General features: G+C 48.5%; 1 protein-coding gene across 1 annotated transcript in view; it reads left to right on the top strand.

Moving 5' to 3' along the window:
- Positions 1 to 16352, top strand: part of PNPLA7 (patatin like phospholipase domain containing 7) — a 132630-nt gene that overhangs the window by 105320 nt on the left and 10958 nt on the right. Inside the window, exons 29-34 of the mRNA XM_017835270.1 lie at positions 1354 to 1470; positions 6014 to 6083; positions 8086 to 8202; positions 10881 to 11029; positions 12442 to 12594; positions 15114 to 15221. Of these exons, the coding sequence (XP_017690759.1) occupies positions 1354 to 1470; positions 6014 to 6083; positions 8086 to 8202; positions 10881 to 11029; positions 12442 to 12594; positions 15114 to 15221 (714 nt within the window). The remainder of the gene's footprint in view (positions 1 to 1353; positions 1471 to 6013; positions 6084 to 8085; positions 8203 to 10880; positions 11030 to 12441; positions 12595 to 15113; positions 15222 to 16352) is intronic.

Here is a 16352-nt window from a genome sequence, read left to right as displayed (position 1 = left end):
GGGCATGTATTCTCTGGGCAGATCCCCTATATATATATTTAAAAGCAGCTAATCCTGCTGCTCTTTAAATCACTGTTAGAGTGAAGCCAAGGCCAGATGTTGCTCACAGCTACTTTAACAGCAGGTTTGAGGCTGTTCCATGTTCTGTGCCTGGCTATGATTCCCTGCTCTCTGGGAAGTTGTTTGTTAAATTATAGAGAACATGTAGAGGGAGAAGATACTTCATCCAGTAGAAATATTTCGCCCAGTGAAACCCAATTTAATTGGGAAGGGATTAATTGGGGTTTTTTGTCATCTATTACATTTTAACTGTGATGCAATATATAAAGCAGTGAATTTTGTTAGGATTTATTAGGATTTGACACCAATACCCTGGTTATAGACAAATACAATGGTCAGAATGCCATAAAGGTCAGGGATTTTCATCCTTTTATCTAATAGGTTAGTGCACAGGTGTATTAATGCTGTTGAAATGGAGAAAAAAGAACCCCATGAAAGCTTAATTCCAATAGATGTGTGTTTAAAGAGACACAATGCCTGGTGTGTGCTGTAAAAGGGCTTTATAATGCCTTAAGAATCCTGATGGGGTTTGGTTTCTCTGGCTCGTGCAGAGGTATTGTAGCAGTATCCAAATGCTGAGTCCATCACATACATAACCAAATAACTCAGTTTGGAATGGCAGATTATCCACCCTGAGCCATGGAAGGTGTTCAAAGCTCTGTGACACGTGGCTGATTGAACACTGCTGCAGTCCCAAGGAAGCCCAGACACAATTTTCTAGGTGCTTAAACACTGAGGCAGAGAAAAGCTTCCAGACTGGGAGAAAAATGAGGTGTGACCCCAAATGAGAGGAGATGGACTAAGGGATGGATTCCTCTGCTGTGGATTTATGGTTTCCTTCCCACACTGCTGAACCAGCAGAAAGGATGGTGAAGAGGGAGATAACTCATAATATCTTCTTGTTGTTTAACAAATGATGAAGGATAAAGCTGCACCATCCATGTGCATGTGCAGAGGCTGAGCTGCTGCTTTGTGGATGGGCTGATTTTGGGGCACCAGGGAAGCAACACAATGCACATTTTCCCAGCTTTGTTGCAAACTGGCTGCTGAGGTTGCTGCTGCTCTTGGTTTTCCATTTCTGTACCACACAAGATGCTCCTGGTTGTGGTTTTTGCAGGTGTATTTCTGCCCCCTCTGCACCTTCTGCACTCACACTCGTGATGCTTCTGGCATGTTGGCTCTGAACTCTGGAATATGATGTCTCTGGAACTGCAGCCATTAATGCTCACATTCATATGGATTCTGGCCTATATTTACCTCTGAAATACCTTTTTTTTGTTGTTCATTTTTTAGGTTATGAACTCGGTGTTTAAGACTATTTTAGACCTGACCTATCCAATAACCTCTATGTTTTCTGGAGCAGCTTTTAACAACAGCATCAACAACATCTTCAAAGATAAGCAGATAGAGGTAGGTGCTTATTCACCTCATGTTTAGGGAATGATGTCACTGTGTTCTGTTGCAGCAGAAATAGCTTTTTTTCCATGTTAATAAGGAATCTGGGGCTGTGGGATGGCTAAAAATATGGTGGAAGTGTGAATGTGATGTTACATGACTATAGGAAGGAGCCTATTCTTTCTTTTTGGTGGATTTAGGAAGCACAAGTTGTAGATTATTTGTGGCCACTTCTGTTTGACAAAGGGATGCCATTGTCTGAGAGCACAAGTGACACTCGTGACACTTGTAGGAGAATTGCTGGACTGTTCCATCATTATTTTTCTGCAAATCAGGTCTTCAGAGACCTTCAGGGCACACCAGAGAAGGGCTTGAACTGGGTAGCATTGGGTTTGGCTTTTTTAAAAATTTTATTTTTGAAGCTGGAGTGAGTTTCTCTGAGCAGCCTGCTGAGAACTGCAGCAATGGCAGAGTGTGCTGTGTCCTGGTTTGCACTTGGTGACCTTTTTGCAGTTGCTGGGTGTTGACAGGTCCACCTGAGCCAACAGCCACCTTGGGAGCCCCACCTGTCCTTTGTCCCTCAGCAGCAGCAGATTGTGAAGCACATTATCCATGTTTGTCTTCCTAGATCACCCAGCTTAGGGAGTGTTTGGATAGCCTGGCAGTCTTACCTCATTTTCAATTTTAACCAAATTATTCCTGTGTTTGGAATCCTTGTGATGAAAGGTTATGTAGCAAATCAACACTGTGCAGACTTTAAATATATTTATTAAAAATAATCCAAAACATTCCCTACTGAAGTGGAAGTATGAAAGTAAGTGATTAATCATCACATGGCTGAAAATAGCAGTTTGTTGTGCAGAGGGGATGGTGCTGGAAACAAACAGGTTTGGGAGTGATAAGTCCTTCAGAGACTGGGATTATTTTTGTGGTGTTGTTTGGGCAGACCCAAAATCATGTGGGTCCCTTCCTGCAGTGCTCCAGCTCCTATCTTTGGTTCAGCAGTGCCTGGTGGAAAACATGCGATTGTCCAGGGACTGTCCAGCTCCTCTGCACTTGTTTGGATGTGGATTCCTGGCCTCAGGCAGAGCCCTCAGAGCTCCACTTCCCCTCTGGGTTCCCCTGGAGTGAGTTTGGGTGGGGCAGGGCAGGGTGGGGCTGGGGGATAACGCTGAGCAGAGCATTGAGGAGAGAGGGACAACATGGAAGAAAATCTCCTCTGAGCTCAGGTGTCCCTGCTCTGTGGAATCATGGAATTGTTTAGGTTGGAAAAGCCCTCTGAGATGGAGTCCAACCATTCCCCCTGCACTGCCATGGCCACCACTCAACCACATCCCCAAGTGCCACATCTGCACATGTTTGAACACTACCAGGGATGATGATTCCACCACAGCCTGTTCCAGTGCCTGACCACCCTTTCCATGAAGAAGTTTTTCCTGCTGTCCAACCTAAACCTTCCCTGGCACAGCTCAAGGCCATTTCTATCTATCACTGCTTGGATTCCAGCAGTCAGTTCATTGTACTTCCCTTTTAAGATGCAACAGGTTCCTTCCTTAGGAATTGTAGCACCTGTAGTTGCATGTTCTGTTCTACCCTTGCAGTCACAGGAAGGTTTTGTCCAAGAGAACACCAGTTCTGGGCCATCCAACAGCATCACCTCTGTGAGTCTGTGCTGGGCATCACCAGCAAACCCCCTCATGCCCAGAGGTTTCCTCCTGTGGGAACTTCCCTCAGATAAATAAGGACAAATGTTGTGTAGCTCAGCCAGGAAAAGGCAGTTATTCCTTCATTGCAATTCCCACTATCAGCACAGGATAACCAGTCCTGGCACTGGGCAGAAGAACTGGGAGCTGCCCAAGGGTAAAGGGTGACTGAGGAAGTCACAGGAGCTGCACTGGGAAACATGAAGCCCTGAGCAAATGTTTTGTCAAAGCACTATTTAAAGCATCCAAACTGCAGACATCCATCTTTTCTCACGAGTTGCAGTGGGTTTGGGTGGGTAGCAGTGATTTCCAGCTGGAAATAGGTATTAATAATATGAGTTAATTACAGCCTTACAAGCAGAGTGTGTGCTTGGAGGCTTATCCACAACTGCTCCTTCCCAGGAGGATCCACAGGGATTGTAGCAGCACCTGGGAACTTCCTCCCCGAGGGGCTGGGAGGGTACTGACCCTCCCTCTGTAAAAGCTGCAAATTAAGAAGCACTGGGCTGGATCCTGCTTTTTGCTGCCCATGGCTGTGAGGTGACACACACGTGTCTCCTCCCTCTTCTGCATCAGAGCCAGGAGCAGAAGCACTTACGTTGAGCTGTTATTTCTGACACTGAAAGGGAGGTTTCCATTTTCTCCCGAATTTGCCAACCCTTCCTTGCAATGTGGGTGTCTCTGAATTCCCAGCAGTGCTGCTTGTGGGGGAGCCCTGGTGACACCAACCCCATCACTGGTGCAGCAGCTGCCAGCCAGGGGTGCTCCCTGAGCAGGGATCAGGCTCTGCACGTCCTTCCGAGGGCACATGGAAACCCAGGACAGGGCACTGGGCACAGAAACCAAGGATAAGGGACTTGAAGGAAATTTCTCAAGAAATACAGTTATTTTCCTCTGAAACCATCCATCCTTTTTGGGAGAACACCAGGCTCTGGAATTTTTACTTGCCATGCCAGAATTTTTATCCAAATGCTGTTGTAAGCTGGAGGTTAATGTGTGAGGAACCAGACAAGGTTTTATTAAGTCCTGTTTCAGACCAGTGGAAGGATCCCTGAGCAATGCAATCTTTATTCCTGCTGGTAGGGCTTGGGTTCATTTCCTCTGGGCAGGTGTTTGAAAGGACGTGTCAGAGAGGCTTCTTTCCCCATTCCCCTCTTTTTACTTAAAACATGGTTGATACACTGGGATCTGCAATTACCAGAATATCTTCAGCATGGAGAGGCACCCTAATACTCCCATAGTCATACTTTATTCATCCTCCTTCCTCTGGCATTTACACCAGCTGGGTTGTGATACTGGTGCAGCATCTGTGAGTCCTCCCCAGCCCCACCATCTTTGCAGAGCTGCTGAAGAGATTAAACTCTCTAGAAATAAACCTGTTTTGTGGCAGTGCAGAATTTCAGATTGAACAGCACAGAAACTCACAGCAGGAGTTACAGCCTGACCAGTGAGGGAGGGCTTCCAGCTCCTACTGGCACTGGAGTCCAAACCCAGTTAACTGGAGTTTAAGACCCATCAAGGCTGTGCTACAGAAGGCCCAGACACTGTGCCCCAGGAACAAAGGCCAGCTGGGAAGGCAGATTTTCCTCTTCGGTGTTGTTTCAGCTTTGCTGATTGACAGAGCAGCATCAGCTGTTCTCTGGGATAAGCTCAGTTTACTCAGACAAGTCCTGCTCCTTCCCCTTCCCAGCTACCGTTTCACCAGACACCATGGAGACTTTCCAACACTGCCCTCCCTCCAGCAAACCCCTGTGCAGGGGGCAGGTCACCATTCCATTTGCTTTTTCCAGGATGTGAGTGCAGACATGGTTGAAAGAAGGAGACCTTCCCCTGCCAGGAGCAGGGCTGGCTGCTTTCATCTGGTCTTGCTGAATAAACTTACACAAAGCACTTGCTTGGCTTGGCCATTCTTTTTGCATCTCACCCTCCTTCTTCTGTTCCACACTCCTCTGCTGTGTTACCCTACAGGGTCTCATTCAACTTCTAGGATCTTCTTGGAGTTGTGCCTTGCAGGATCCTTTGTTCCTGCAGCTCATGCTCCAAAGGTTGGTGTTGCCAGCTTTGGGTCTGCATTTCCCGCTCAAATGCCCCCTGGCCCCATCACCAGGAGGTACAAATTGTTCAACCATGAGGCCATAAATCATGTTCTTCCCTCTTTGCCTTAGGCTGTGGAGTCTCAGGGACCAAGGCAGGGAAGATGCTGCCCAGGTTGGGGTTGGGGAAGTCAATATTCAGACACTGATCCATGGAGAACATGATCATGGGAGACTTGCTGGGAATGGGGGACAAACATCCCCTGAGTGGAACCAGTTGGTTGCAGTGCAGGGGCCACACTGGTGAGGTCAAAGATCTCTGCTGCTTAGTGCCATGTCCCCAGGGGAGGCCAAAAGCAGCAGGTGTTGTGACCTAGATAAGAACCAAACATCTAAAAGGTGAGTCTTCCTTCACCTTGTCCTCCAGCACCAAACACCCTCGGGGTCCCTTTGGATGGGAGTGGGGCCATCAAACCCCCACCCTTCCTGAGAGGAAAATAAAGACATCACACAGAAGGTGACCTCTGGTTTGAGTGAGGAGGCCTCTCTGTGCTGGACAGTCTGCTGGGACAAGGGCTTTTTCTACTTAAAAAAAAAGAGAAATAAGGATTTTTATCTGCCTTGGTTCTGAATGAAATGTCTCCATAAGAAACAAATGTGTGAACTCAGACACAGGGCTGAGGGGTGTTCCTCCCTCCATGCAGGTGTTTGCAGCTCTGTCTGGTAAGATCCAGAGGTTGTTGCTTTGGTTTGTGTCAGGCAGGGGGGGTAGGTAAGTGCAAGGTTTCAGATTTACTAAAATTGGGACCTCCTCTGTTGCAGGATCTGTGGATTCCTTACTTCACCATCACCACTGACATCACTGCCTCAGCCATGAGGGTCCACAGGGATGGTGAGTGTGCAGTTGACCCTTTCCAGGTCTTAAATTGTGATGTGAGGCTTCAGGGTCACTCCTTATGCCTGGAATTTTCCTCACCTTTAAATCTGTCTTTCCTTCTGTTTTTCCCTTCTCTGTTATTTGCTGAGCACCAAACTGGGGTTGTACACAGGTAACAAGGAAGAGAGCTGTGGGGAAGGCATTAAACAAGATGCTGAATTCACTGTTTGGGGAGAAAATGGACCCATTGGCACCATTCTGTTTCCTTAGATCATCCCTTGAAGTGCAGGTGTTTTAGCCACAAATCAGACTTAATGCAATCAAAACCTTTTAAGATTCAAATTCCACATTACAAAAAAAAAAAAAAGGCTGTTTTCCCCAAGAACAGATTTCTGTGCCTGAAGCAGAGGCTGGGTTAGGTTCTCATTTGTGGCCAGTCCTTATTTCTCTGGAGGAAAACTGATGTACTTCAGTGAGTGAGCAGGGAGAAACCTCCGAGCTGCTGACCTGGTGACATCCCTGTGGGACACTGGCTTTGGCTTTTGTCTATTTGGGGTGACAGGGCAGTGACTCAGACTCACTGAAGGCAGCACAGGCCTCCAGGTGCCCCAGATATTCCCTTGGGGAGCTGAAGCCTTTGCTGCCACGTCTCTGATGTTCTGTCCTTGGAGCTGGCTGGGGTAGGACTGTCCACTCCTGCTGTTCAGGAGCAGGAAGCCCCTGAAGGACATGGGGCTTTGGTCAGGGGCAACCAGGGCAGCTAAAACAAGCAGAAAAAGGATTAACTCCCTTTAGGGGCTTTGTATTCCCATTCCACAGCAGGTTAAGCAAATTGAGGTCAAGAAAGTCACTCCATCCAGCTGCTTGTCTCTCTGGAAGTTTAATATAAGGAGAGAAATCAGCTGGAGAATCTTTATGGTCATCTTCAGAATTCACTGAAGGGAGAGGAATTAAGTTGCCAGCTGCTGTCATTTCCCATCTTGGTTTGGTCTGTGAGGTGTAACACAAAAAGTCAGCATTTTTCTTAGGTGGAACTTCCAACTCAACTCAAACTATTTGTACTAAACCCCAAATCTGGCAGTGTTAACCTGTGCTAACAGTAGGAGTGCTGGGGTTATAATTAGAAACAGAACTGTGATCTGTTTGGAAAAGAAAAAATCAGTTCCCAGTTTGCTGGGAAGAGTTGCTGTTTGAAGCACCAGGCAGTTAATTACTGAGCACTGAGCCAACACTGCAAGGCTCACTTACTCTTGATGTTTTAAAGATTCACTTCTCAGACAAGGCCCCTTGGAAATGCAGTGTCTTCCCAATTCAGCTGATGCAAATATTAAGAGAAGAATCAATGTTTAAGAGCCTTAAAGTAGAATGTTTTAGAGGAAACAGATCCAATCCATTTCTGCTTGATTAAACTTTGTTTCTACCAGCTTAAAGGATGATAACTTAGTTCCTTACAGCACTGACAGAAGTGGTCCAAGAGGAGATCCCCACCAAGCACTTGCAGTGGTTTCACAAGTGAAAACATTTGCTTGTTACAGAGGAGGGAAGAGAGAATTTTTGGGCTTTTACAGCATGTATTTTTCATGTTCAGGTCCTGCTAAAAGTCTGTGGATCTCTGTAGAACTTAATGGCTTTAGCTGCACTTGTTCTGTGTGTCCCCTTGTCCCCAGGAGGAGCCTTTCCCTTCCCTTATCAGCCTCAGCCCCACAAAGCCCTGAAGATGATTCCTGCAGTCAGGCATATGCTGAGATCTCCTTGAAGGCAGTAAATATGAGGCATGGGCTTGAAACTCTGGGTTCTGGGGCTTTTACCTGATAGTGTGTTTGCATAATCTTGGTTTTTTCCTAGCCAGGATTTTGGTATAGAAAATAATAAACTGCTTTAATAAGTTCCTCACAGTGTTCTGAGGAAAGCCTCTGCCTCCTGATTATTTTAATGAGTGCACAATCCTCCCCCCACTGTGGCAGTAACTCGTGCTGGGTCATTAATGCTGGTTCCACCCCTCCCTCCCATCCTGCAGGCTCCCTGTGGAGGTATGTCCGTGCCAGCATGTCTCTCTCGGGGTACATGCCCCCCCTGTGTGACCCCAAGGATGGGCATCTCCTCATGGATGGAGGCTACATCAACAACCTTCCAGGTAGGACCACGGCTCAGCTGGGAACAAGTTCCCAGGACAGCCCATCAAACAGCTTGCAAACCTTGGCCCCTTTTTTCCTCCATATTTTCCCCTCAAAAGGAAATGTGGTGGTTTGAGACCCCCAAATATGGAGAAATCTCACAGACCTTTAATGTCATGCTCCATAACCTGCAGTCCTTGTTCTCAGTTTCCTGGGTGTTTCCTTTATCATGGCTTTATTAACACTTATTTTTTGTTATGAAGTATTTCCTAGCAGCCATACTCTGAACAGACAATTCCCAGCTCATTTTGAATTATTTTTGTGCTTGCTGAAAGAAGAGAATCAAACCACAAACACACAGTCTATCTTGGAGTTTCTCTTCAAAAAATATCAGTTAATTAAGAAATAATCCTGAGAAAGCAGCAGTATTGTTGTTCAGGTGTCACCCAGAGCACGTGGCAGTGGGGGAATCACGGGGTGATCACAGGAGGGATGTGGAGTGTGGGGCGTTCTGAGGCCTGAACCCAAAAAGGATCTCAGGGTGTGAATCCCCTGGTGTGTGTTTGGGATGTGTTTTGTGTCAGGTTGTCATCACAGGCAGGCAGCACTGAGGGGTGGGTGGCTCAGAAAGGTGGCCAAGGCAGCAGAGCTCCGTGGTGTCACTGCAGTTTGTGACTGTGCCTGTGCACAGATAAAGGGGGAGGAATCTCAGTCAGAGACTCCCAGACAAACCCAGGCTATATTTTTCCATCAGGGCTATATTTGCCTGAAAAAAACAGAATTGGAAATGACACAAAGTAGATCCCCCAAATCAGCATCTGCCATTCTGTTTGTGTCTGTAAGCAGAGGTGTGAACTGCAGACCAAAGCAGCTTTTCCACCTCCACAGCTGGAGAGGGCAAAGAGCAAACACCCAGGTGACACTGGGGGAAGGCACACAACAGACTGAACGAGCCCGGGAATATAAATCCAAGTTGGAGAACAGATCAGGTTTAAAGAAGTGTCTAAATAAAGCATCTAAATTGGCTCTTCAAAGCTGTAGTTTTCCTACGCAGAACTATTCTGGAAACTGCAACTATCTTGGACTCTGGGGGTGTGGAAGAAATATAAATTCATTCTGTGAGGTTCATGTCCTTCTCTTCCCTCCCTCAGCACTTCCCTAAATCCTCGCCCGTATCCAATGACTACAACTAGTCTTTTTACTGACCTTGAAGTAGGAAGTGTTGCCTCATTTCTCTCCCACTTTGAAATGTGAACCTTTCTCTTGGATGCCACAGCCTTTCTCAGACTGGCATCCTCCCAGCCCCTCCTGGCTGGCAGGTCCCTGTGCTGCTCCTTCCCTTTGTCACCCTCTCTCTGAGGGCTGACCTGGCCCTGCTCACTCCCCTCTGTAAGGCCACTGCCACTTGCTCTCTCTGCAGGTCCCCCAGGTCTTTTGTCCTTGTGAGAATGAGTAGAATGAGGTAGAATTAGTGAGGGTTTAATGAGCTCTTTCCCATTATACCTTAATGTGGTGTAACTGGACTTGTGCTGTGTGTCCCACCTCCTGTCTCCTGCTCCCTCTGTACAGTTTGGCTGCTGCTTCACACGGGTTCTGGTGACAGCAGGGCCACTAATCCAGGCCAGAACATACCCTGTGGATGATTTCAGCAGCAGTTCAGCAATGGGAACTCACCCTAAGGTCATGTAGGGGCCTGGTCAGGATGCTGGGATCGCTCCCATAAAAAGGAGTGGGTGGGTTGGGAATCTCCCTGAGCAGGAATGGTCTCAGCAGAGTTGCTGCAAGTCATAGAATCACAGAATATGTTGAGTTGGAAGGGACCCATCAGGATCATTGAGCCCAGCACGTTTATATGGAAGCACAGAGTCATTTAGGTTGGAAAAGCCCTCCAAGATCATCGAGTCCAGCTGCTGCCCCAACACTGCCAAGGCCACCACTAACCCTTGTCCCCAAGTGCCACATCCACAAGTCTTTTAGATCCCCCCAGGGATGGGGACTCCACCACTTCTATCTCAGGCTGTTCAGAGACATTTGTGGTAGGTGCACTATCAGGTTATATACTCGAGCCATATACATATATATCTACATATATTTATATAAGAGCAGCAGCAGGACTGGCAGCAGTGGCTCTGACACCTCCTCAGGTTATATATTTGTGCCATTTACATACATACATATATACATATATATGACAGAATATACTGGGTGGGAAGGGACCCACAAGGATCAGTGAGTCCAGCTCCTGGCCCTGCAAAGGCCCATCCCCAAGGGTCACACCCTGTGCCCCAGAGGATCATCCAAACTCTCCTGGAGCTCTGGCAGCCTTGGTGCTGTGCCCACTGCCCTGGGGAGCCTGGTCAGTGCCCAACCACCCTCTGGGGGAAGAACCTTTTCCTGAGATCCAACCTGAGCCTGCCCTGGCACAGCTCCAGCCATTCCCTGGGTGCTGTCACTGGTCCCCCCAGAGCAGAGCTCAATTCCTGCCCCTGCTCTGCCCCTCCCCAGGAAGCTGGAACTGCCCTGAGCTCTGCCCTCAGTCTCCTCCAGCTGAACACCCCAAGTGCCCTCAGCAGCAGCAGGGCTGGCAGTGGTGGCTCTGACACCCCTCAGGTTCTACACTGGAGCCATGGCCATACCCAGCTATGTACCCATGTACACGAGGGCACAGCTCTGTGTCTGACACCCCCTGTGCCCCCAGCCGACGTCGCCAGGTCCATGGGGGCCAAGGTGGTGATCGCCATCGACGTGGGCAGCCGCGACGAGACCGACCTGACCAACTACGGCGACTGCCTGTCCGGGTGGTGGCTGCTCTGGAAGAGGTGGAACCCACTGGCTGAGAAAGTCAAGGTACCGTGGAAGCTTCCCCTTGTTCCTTCAGGGTGACAGACTGTCATCTCTTTGGGTTTGGGCTCTCCTTCGTGGGTGAGGAGAGCTGGGCAGTGACACCAAAGGGAAGGCACTGGTGTGGGAAGGGGCTGGGAGAATTGTCAGAGCAAAGAGCCCTGTCCTTAGAGGTGCATTAGTTATGATAAAATGAGAATTTATTAAGTAGTAAATTTCTCCAGTTCAGTGTTTCTATCCTGTGTGTCTCTGAACTGCTTATTTTAGCAGTAGGCAGTAATTAAGTACAGCTGATAAATGTGGGGCTGCAGAACATGATTTTATCATTATTATGTATCTCTTGTTGCATATGGTTAGGCCAACTCTGTGCCTTTTTCTGCATTTCCTAAATTACCTGGCTCAGCAGCTTTCCCCAAGTGAATACTGTCTTCTCTTCTTCCCTCCCAACTGCATTCCCCAGTTGGAACTAGAACTGAAGTACTTGCTTGTGCTTCCCAAAGTTGGAGAAAATACTGCAAACTGTGGGTACTGCTCTGCAATCTGAAGTTTTCCTCTGTGATAACTCACTTCCCTGAGAAGATTTGGTCTCCCTGTGGGAGCTGGTGTGGGTGTGCAGTGCCCTGGGCCTTGGCAGAGGTAACCCTGCTGCTCCCAGTGTGTAATGGGAGTGTTTGGTGGTGGAAAATGGAAGGCCCTGACCCTTCTCAGTAGAACCCAGTGAAACATTCCAGCTGCCCAAATGGCACCCATACAAATATGGGAATCCTTCTGAACACCAGAAAACACTTCTTTCTGGTAGTGGCAAAACATTGGCCAACCAGAGAAATTGGGGAGTGTCCATCTGTAGGGATAGTCAAAACTCAGCTGGACATGGTTTTGGACACCCTGCCCCAGCTGCTCCTGCCTGAGCAGGAGGGTTGGACTGGATCATCCCTCTTCACCTCAGCCATTCTGCAAAACCTCTGCCCTGGCGCTGGAGGGGTCAGAGAATCATGGAATCACAGAATGGTTTGAGTTGGAAGGGACCTTAAAGATCATCTTGTTCCACCCCCTGCCATGGGCAGGGACACATTCCACCAGACCAGGTTGATCCAACCTGGCCTTGGACACTTCTAGGGCTGGGGCATCACTGATTTCTGCCTTGAAGCATCACTGTGCCCCTCTCACCCCAGCACAGATCTCCCTCCCGAGCTACCCTGGAATGAAAGACTCAGTTCAACCTTGAACTGCAGCAATTCTGAAGGCAATTCCCTCCGTGCTGTTGATAATGGAGACTCACTGTCTGCCTGCCCACACTGCCCGGGGAACAGATGGAGGTGCTGATGTGTGAAGGCCTCGCTGTGATAACCCGCTCGCTCTCCGCTGGGAGCACAGACCATAGTCCTCAGTTCCTCATGACTGGTGTGTCTGGTGTGCAGGTGCTGAACATGGCCGAGATCCAGACGCGCCTGGCGTACGTGTGCTGCGTGAGGCAGCTGGAGATGGTGAAGAACAGCGACTACTGCGAGTACATCCGGCCCCCCATCGACCGCTACGGCACCCTGGACTTCGGCAAGTTCGACGAGATCTGTGTGAGTGCCCCCCTGCCCCTGCTCCACACGGACCTGCTGCTAATTACTGCCAGGGCTGGGGGAGAGCAGTTGGCACAGAGTGAATAATTGACACCGAATAATGCTGTGGGATGATATCCCGGCCGGGGGATTGGATTAGCGGCACAAATTGAGTTTGCGATCTCGATTATGTAATGACCTGTGAAGGGATCAGTTGCCTCGCTCTGTTCCGTGGCAATTCCTGCTCAGCTGCTCGGGGAAAAGCTCTTGGGTGTCTGGGCTTGGGGTTTTCTGAGCTGCTCCGGGCTCTTGGGGTTTGTCTCCCCTTGTTGTTGCGTGAAGGATTCACAGAAGCCTCTTGGGGAGGCCATGAATCCCAGAAATTGGGGGAAGTGTGAAAATACCTGGCTCTGTTAAACATTTCAACACTTCTGCTAATAAAACATCATCCACAATTCCTCTGCACCCGACAGAGGGTCAGGAGATGGCACCAATGTCAGTGATTGTTGTGAAAAAGGTGCCACCAGGTTGTGCAGCGCTGGGATGGGGTTGTGTTTGTTTGAGTGTCAGAACCTAGCGTGGGCAGAGCTGACTCCAGGTGTGCAGGGAATTGTCTTGGTGACAGAATCCAACAATCCCAACAGAAATGTCCCTGCCCAGGTGGAAGCAGTGATTCTGGCTCTGTGTGGAAGGGATTTTACTGTCTCTTCCCATTCTTTGCCTGCTTTAACCATGCAGGCATCTTCCACCTCCAGGGGTATCTGCAGAGCTTTGCTCTTCTCCCAGGCTGGAAACCCACCACTTCTTCTTTCAGTCAATCTCCTCTATAGCTTAGTGAGAAGCTGGGATGTTCCTTAGGCTGCAGATTGATTTTTCTGGCTTATAAACACTGATCAAACCCAGGAACACAGTTTAGCCCTGCAGACTCACATTTGGGAGAGTCCTAAGGACACACAGCAGCTGTTCCAAACCACCAGCTGATTTCCCCACTACAAATATTTTCTCTAGGCTATTTGATGTCTCTTGGCTCCTGGGCAAACACTGCTGGCTGCCAATGGCTCTAAGACTTTGCTGATAAATAATGTTCTTTGCTCTGGAGTGCCCTGGCTGATCTGAAAACCCTGACAGACAGGTCTGGTAGTTCATCACAGTAACACATCGTGAGCTGTCACATCCCTGTTCTGTCTAATGTGGTGGTGTTAAAGAGATGTAAAGACAGCAGGCAAATGTAGTCAGTGGAATAAAACTTGAAAAAGTGCAGTAACTCAAATATGTCACTGTCTGTGAGCCAGTTCTTGGCACCAGACACCGCAGGGATGGAGGGGCAGCACCCTCCTGGCTCCTGGAGCTAAATAACTTCTGTCCACAAGGGAACTTTGAACTGTCCTCACCTTAAAGGAAGGGACAATCCAGGCATTCCTTCATCCTTATGGGCTGGGAAGTAGGGGGAGTTTTAATTTCAGCCTTGTGCCTGGATTTTACAGAAAACAGAAATAGGACCATGGTTTAGTTCCAAGGAACTAAATCCCCTCTTCTTGTCAAACCCCTCTCCTGTGTCAGCCCCAAGCTCAGCTTCTCGTGGTTATTTTGGATCAGGCTGACCCAGAGCTCTCAGGTCCTTCTTCTCCTGAGTAATCACACCCACTCTGGGCTGGGAAGCTGGGATGGATTACAGGAGGTGAATTCCACCCTGAGTGCCACTCATGCTTTGAACCCTCATCCAAAAACCAGAGGAGAGACAACACCAGCTCAGCCAGGGCTGCTTCCCACACTCAGAGCTGCCACACAAGGGTTAGTGCTGCTGCCAGGAGTTGGGATCCAGGGCTCCCAAAAGGTGTTGCTCTGTCCTTTCCATTTGATTTTTCAACACCATTTCTGCTGCTTTTTGAGAAAAAGAGTAAAACTTGCAGTCTTCCAGTTGTTTCCCTGCTAATGGCAGTGCCATGTTATTATTCCAAGCACAAATTACTTTATACTTTTACACAAGAGGAACATGGAGTGTGTGGGTTTGGTGGTGTCCACCTGCCATCCTTTCTGCTCCAGCAAACTGCTCCAGCATGTTCAGTGCTGCCTGGCTTAACTTATTTCAAGAGATTTTGGAACCAGGGCTCTATGGGAGCTTTTCTTTGCAGGGAAATTTTTTTTTTCCTTGGCTCTTCTTGAGCCAAGAGGAAAGAAGACACATGTATATGAGTTGTTACCTTCTTCCAAAGAAAGAGCCAGGACTGGAAGGGCATATTCAGTATCCTAAGCTCCTCTTTCTGTGGCATTATTCAGTGCTGTCAAAATAGTGCATCAGGTGGCACTTTTCCCTGGATACTGAAGTTGGTGTTTGGACTTAAAATAGAACCTTGTTTCCTTCATTATTCCCCCAGTTTTAGGCTGGAGAGTTTATGTAGCTGAGGCTGGAAGGCAGCAGAAGTCATCCTGGCTTTGGGCTAGAGCTCTGGATTCCCTACTATTTGCACATGATAACATATATAGATTTTTTTTTTTAGTTATTAATTACTTTTTCTCTGTTGACTCTTTCTTTTTTCCAGGAAGTGGGATATCAGCATGGGAAAACTGTATTTAATGTCTGGTGCAGGAGTGGAGTCCTTGACAAGATGCTAAAGGACAGGCAAGAGATCTGCAAGTCCAAAACTGATGTAAGTGCTCAGTGAAAGGCACTATTCTGCAAGAGCTGCTTGAGTGTTCTTCACTAGTCCTGCAAGGGACTGCTCAGGGCTGGGAGAGGGAATGGTGACTGCCCTGAGTCCTCTCTATGAGCTCACAGCTATCAGTGAAAGCTGGATTTTGGGCAAGCAGGGGTGGGGTCAGTTCTTCAGAAATGTCTTTCCTTGAATCACACCCTGCACTTCTCTGCCCATCAGTACCACTTTGGCCAAGGTGTGTTCTGCCAGAGCCTGAGCCCTGACACTGCCTGTCCATCCTGATTCCTGAAGTGTGCCCATGCAGAGACCCATCCATGTCCTCAGGTGGGGGCTCTGAAAGCCCCAGAGGTGCTGCAGTGCTCTGGAGGGCAGCTCTCCTGTTGCTGTCTTGTTCTAGCAGGTCTTTGATATCATGTTTGTAACCTGGAATTGGTCATACATGTCCTTGAAGGGCATCCTCAGTGATCCTCGTGGGTCCCTTCCAGCTCAGGGTATTCCATGGTTCTGTGGGGGAAGGCAGGATTTCACCAGGAACCTGCATTTTCCAAGGCACATAACTGAAGTTTCTGTGTTTCAGTGCCCACCATTCCCTTCTCCTTCCCCCTGTGCATCAGCAGCCGTGAGGGCACCAAGAGCTGCTGGCTGAGCTGCTCCTGGAGCAGAGGCTGTGCCTGTGCCCTGCAGCTCCCAGGAGATGTCTGTGGGTTCAGGTGAGGGCCACACTGGTACCCATGTGCATCTGGACTCCCTCCCTGAGCAACACTGGGCAGCCACAAGTAACCTTTTGAGAGTTATTTTTCATTTATTCTTGTGCCACAAGCTTGAGGTGGTACCTGGATATTGTTCTTGCTACTAGAAACTTGTGTGCCAGGGATGTGTCTCTCTCCCAGAGGATGTGAATCAGGATGGCTGGCATTGATCTCAGCCACTGCTGGCTCTCAGGATGTGACTCAAATAATTCTCAGGTGCTTTCAGAAAACTTGATTTAAACCCTCGCTGGAGATGTGTCTTTAGCCAAGAGTTAAAATCCCTGCAGGGCTGCAGCTTTCTTGATTTGTTGCTTTTCTTCCTCACTGCTCTGCTCCAAAGGCATTTTGTGGAGCCCTCACTGAGGCTCCAGGAGGT

The sequence above is a fragment of the Lepidothrix coronata genome, unplaced genomic scaffold (genome assembly GCF_001604755.1).
Source record: "Lepidothrix coronata isolate B3197 unplaced genomic scaffold, Lepidothrix_coronata-1.0 Scaffold254, whole genome shotgun sequence".
NCBI lineage: Eukaryota > Metazoa > Chordata > Aves > Passeriformes > Pipridae > Lepidothrix > Lepidothrix coronata.
The sequence above is the reverse complement of the archived record's forward strand: the minus strand, read 5'-3'. Positions and strand labels throughout refer to the sequence as shown.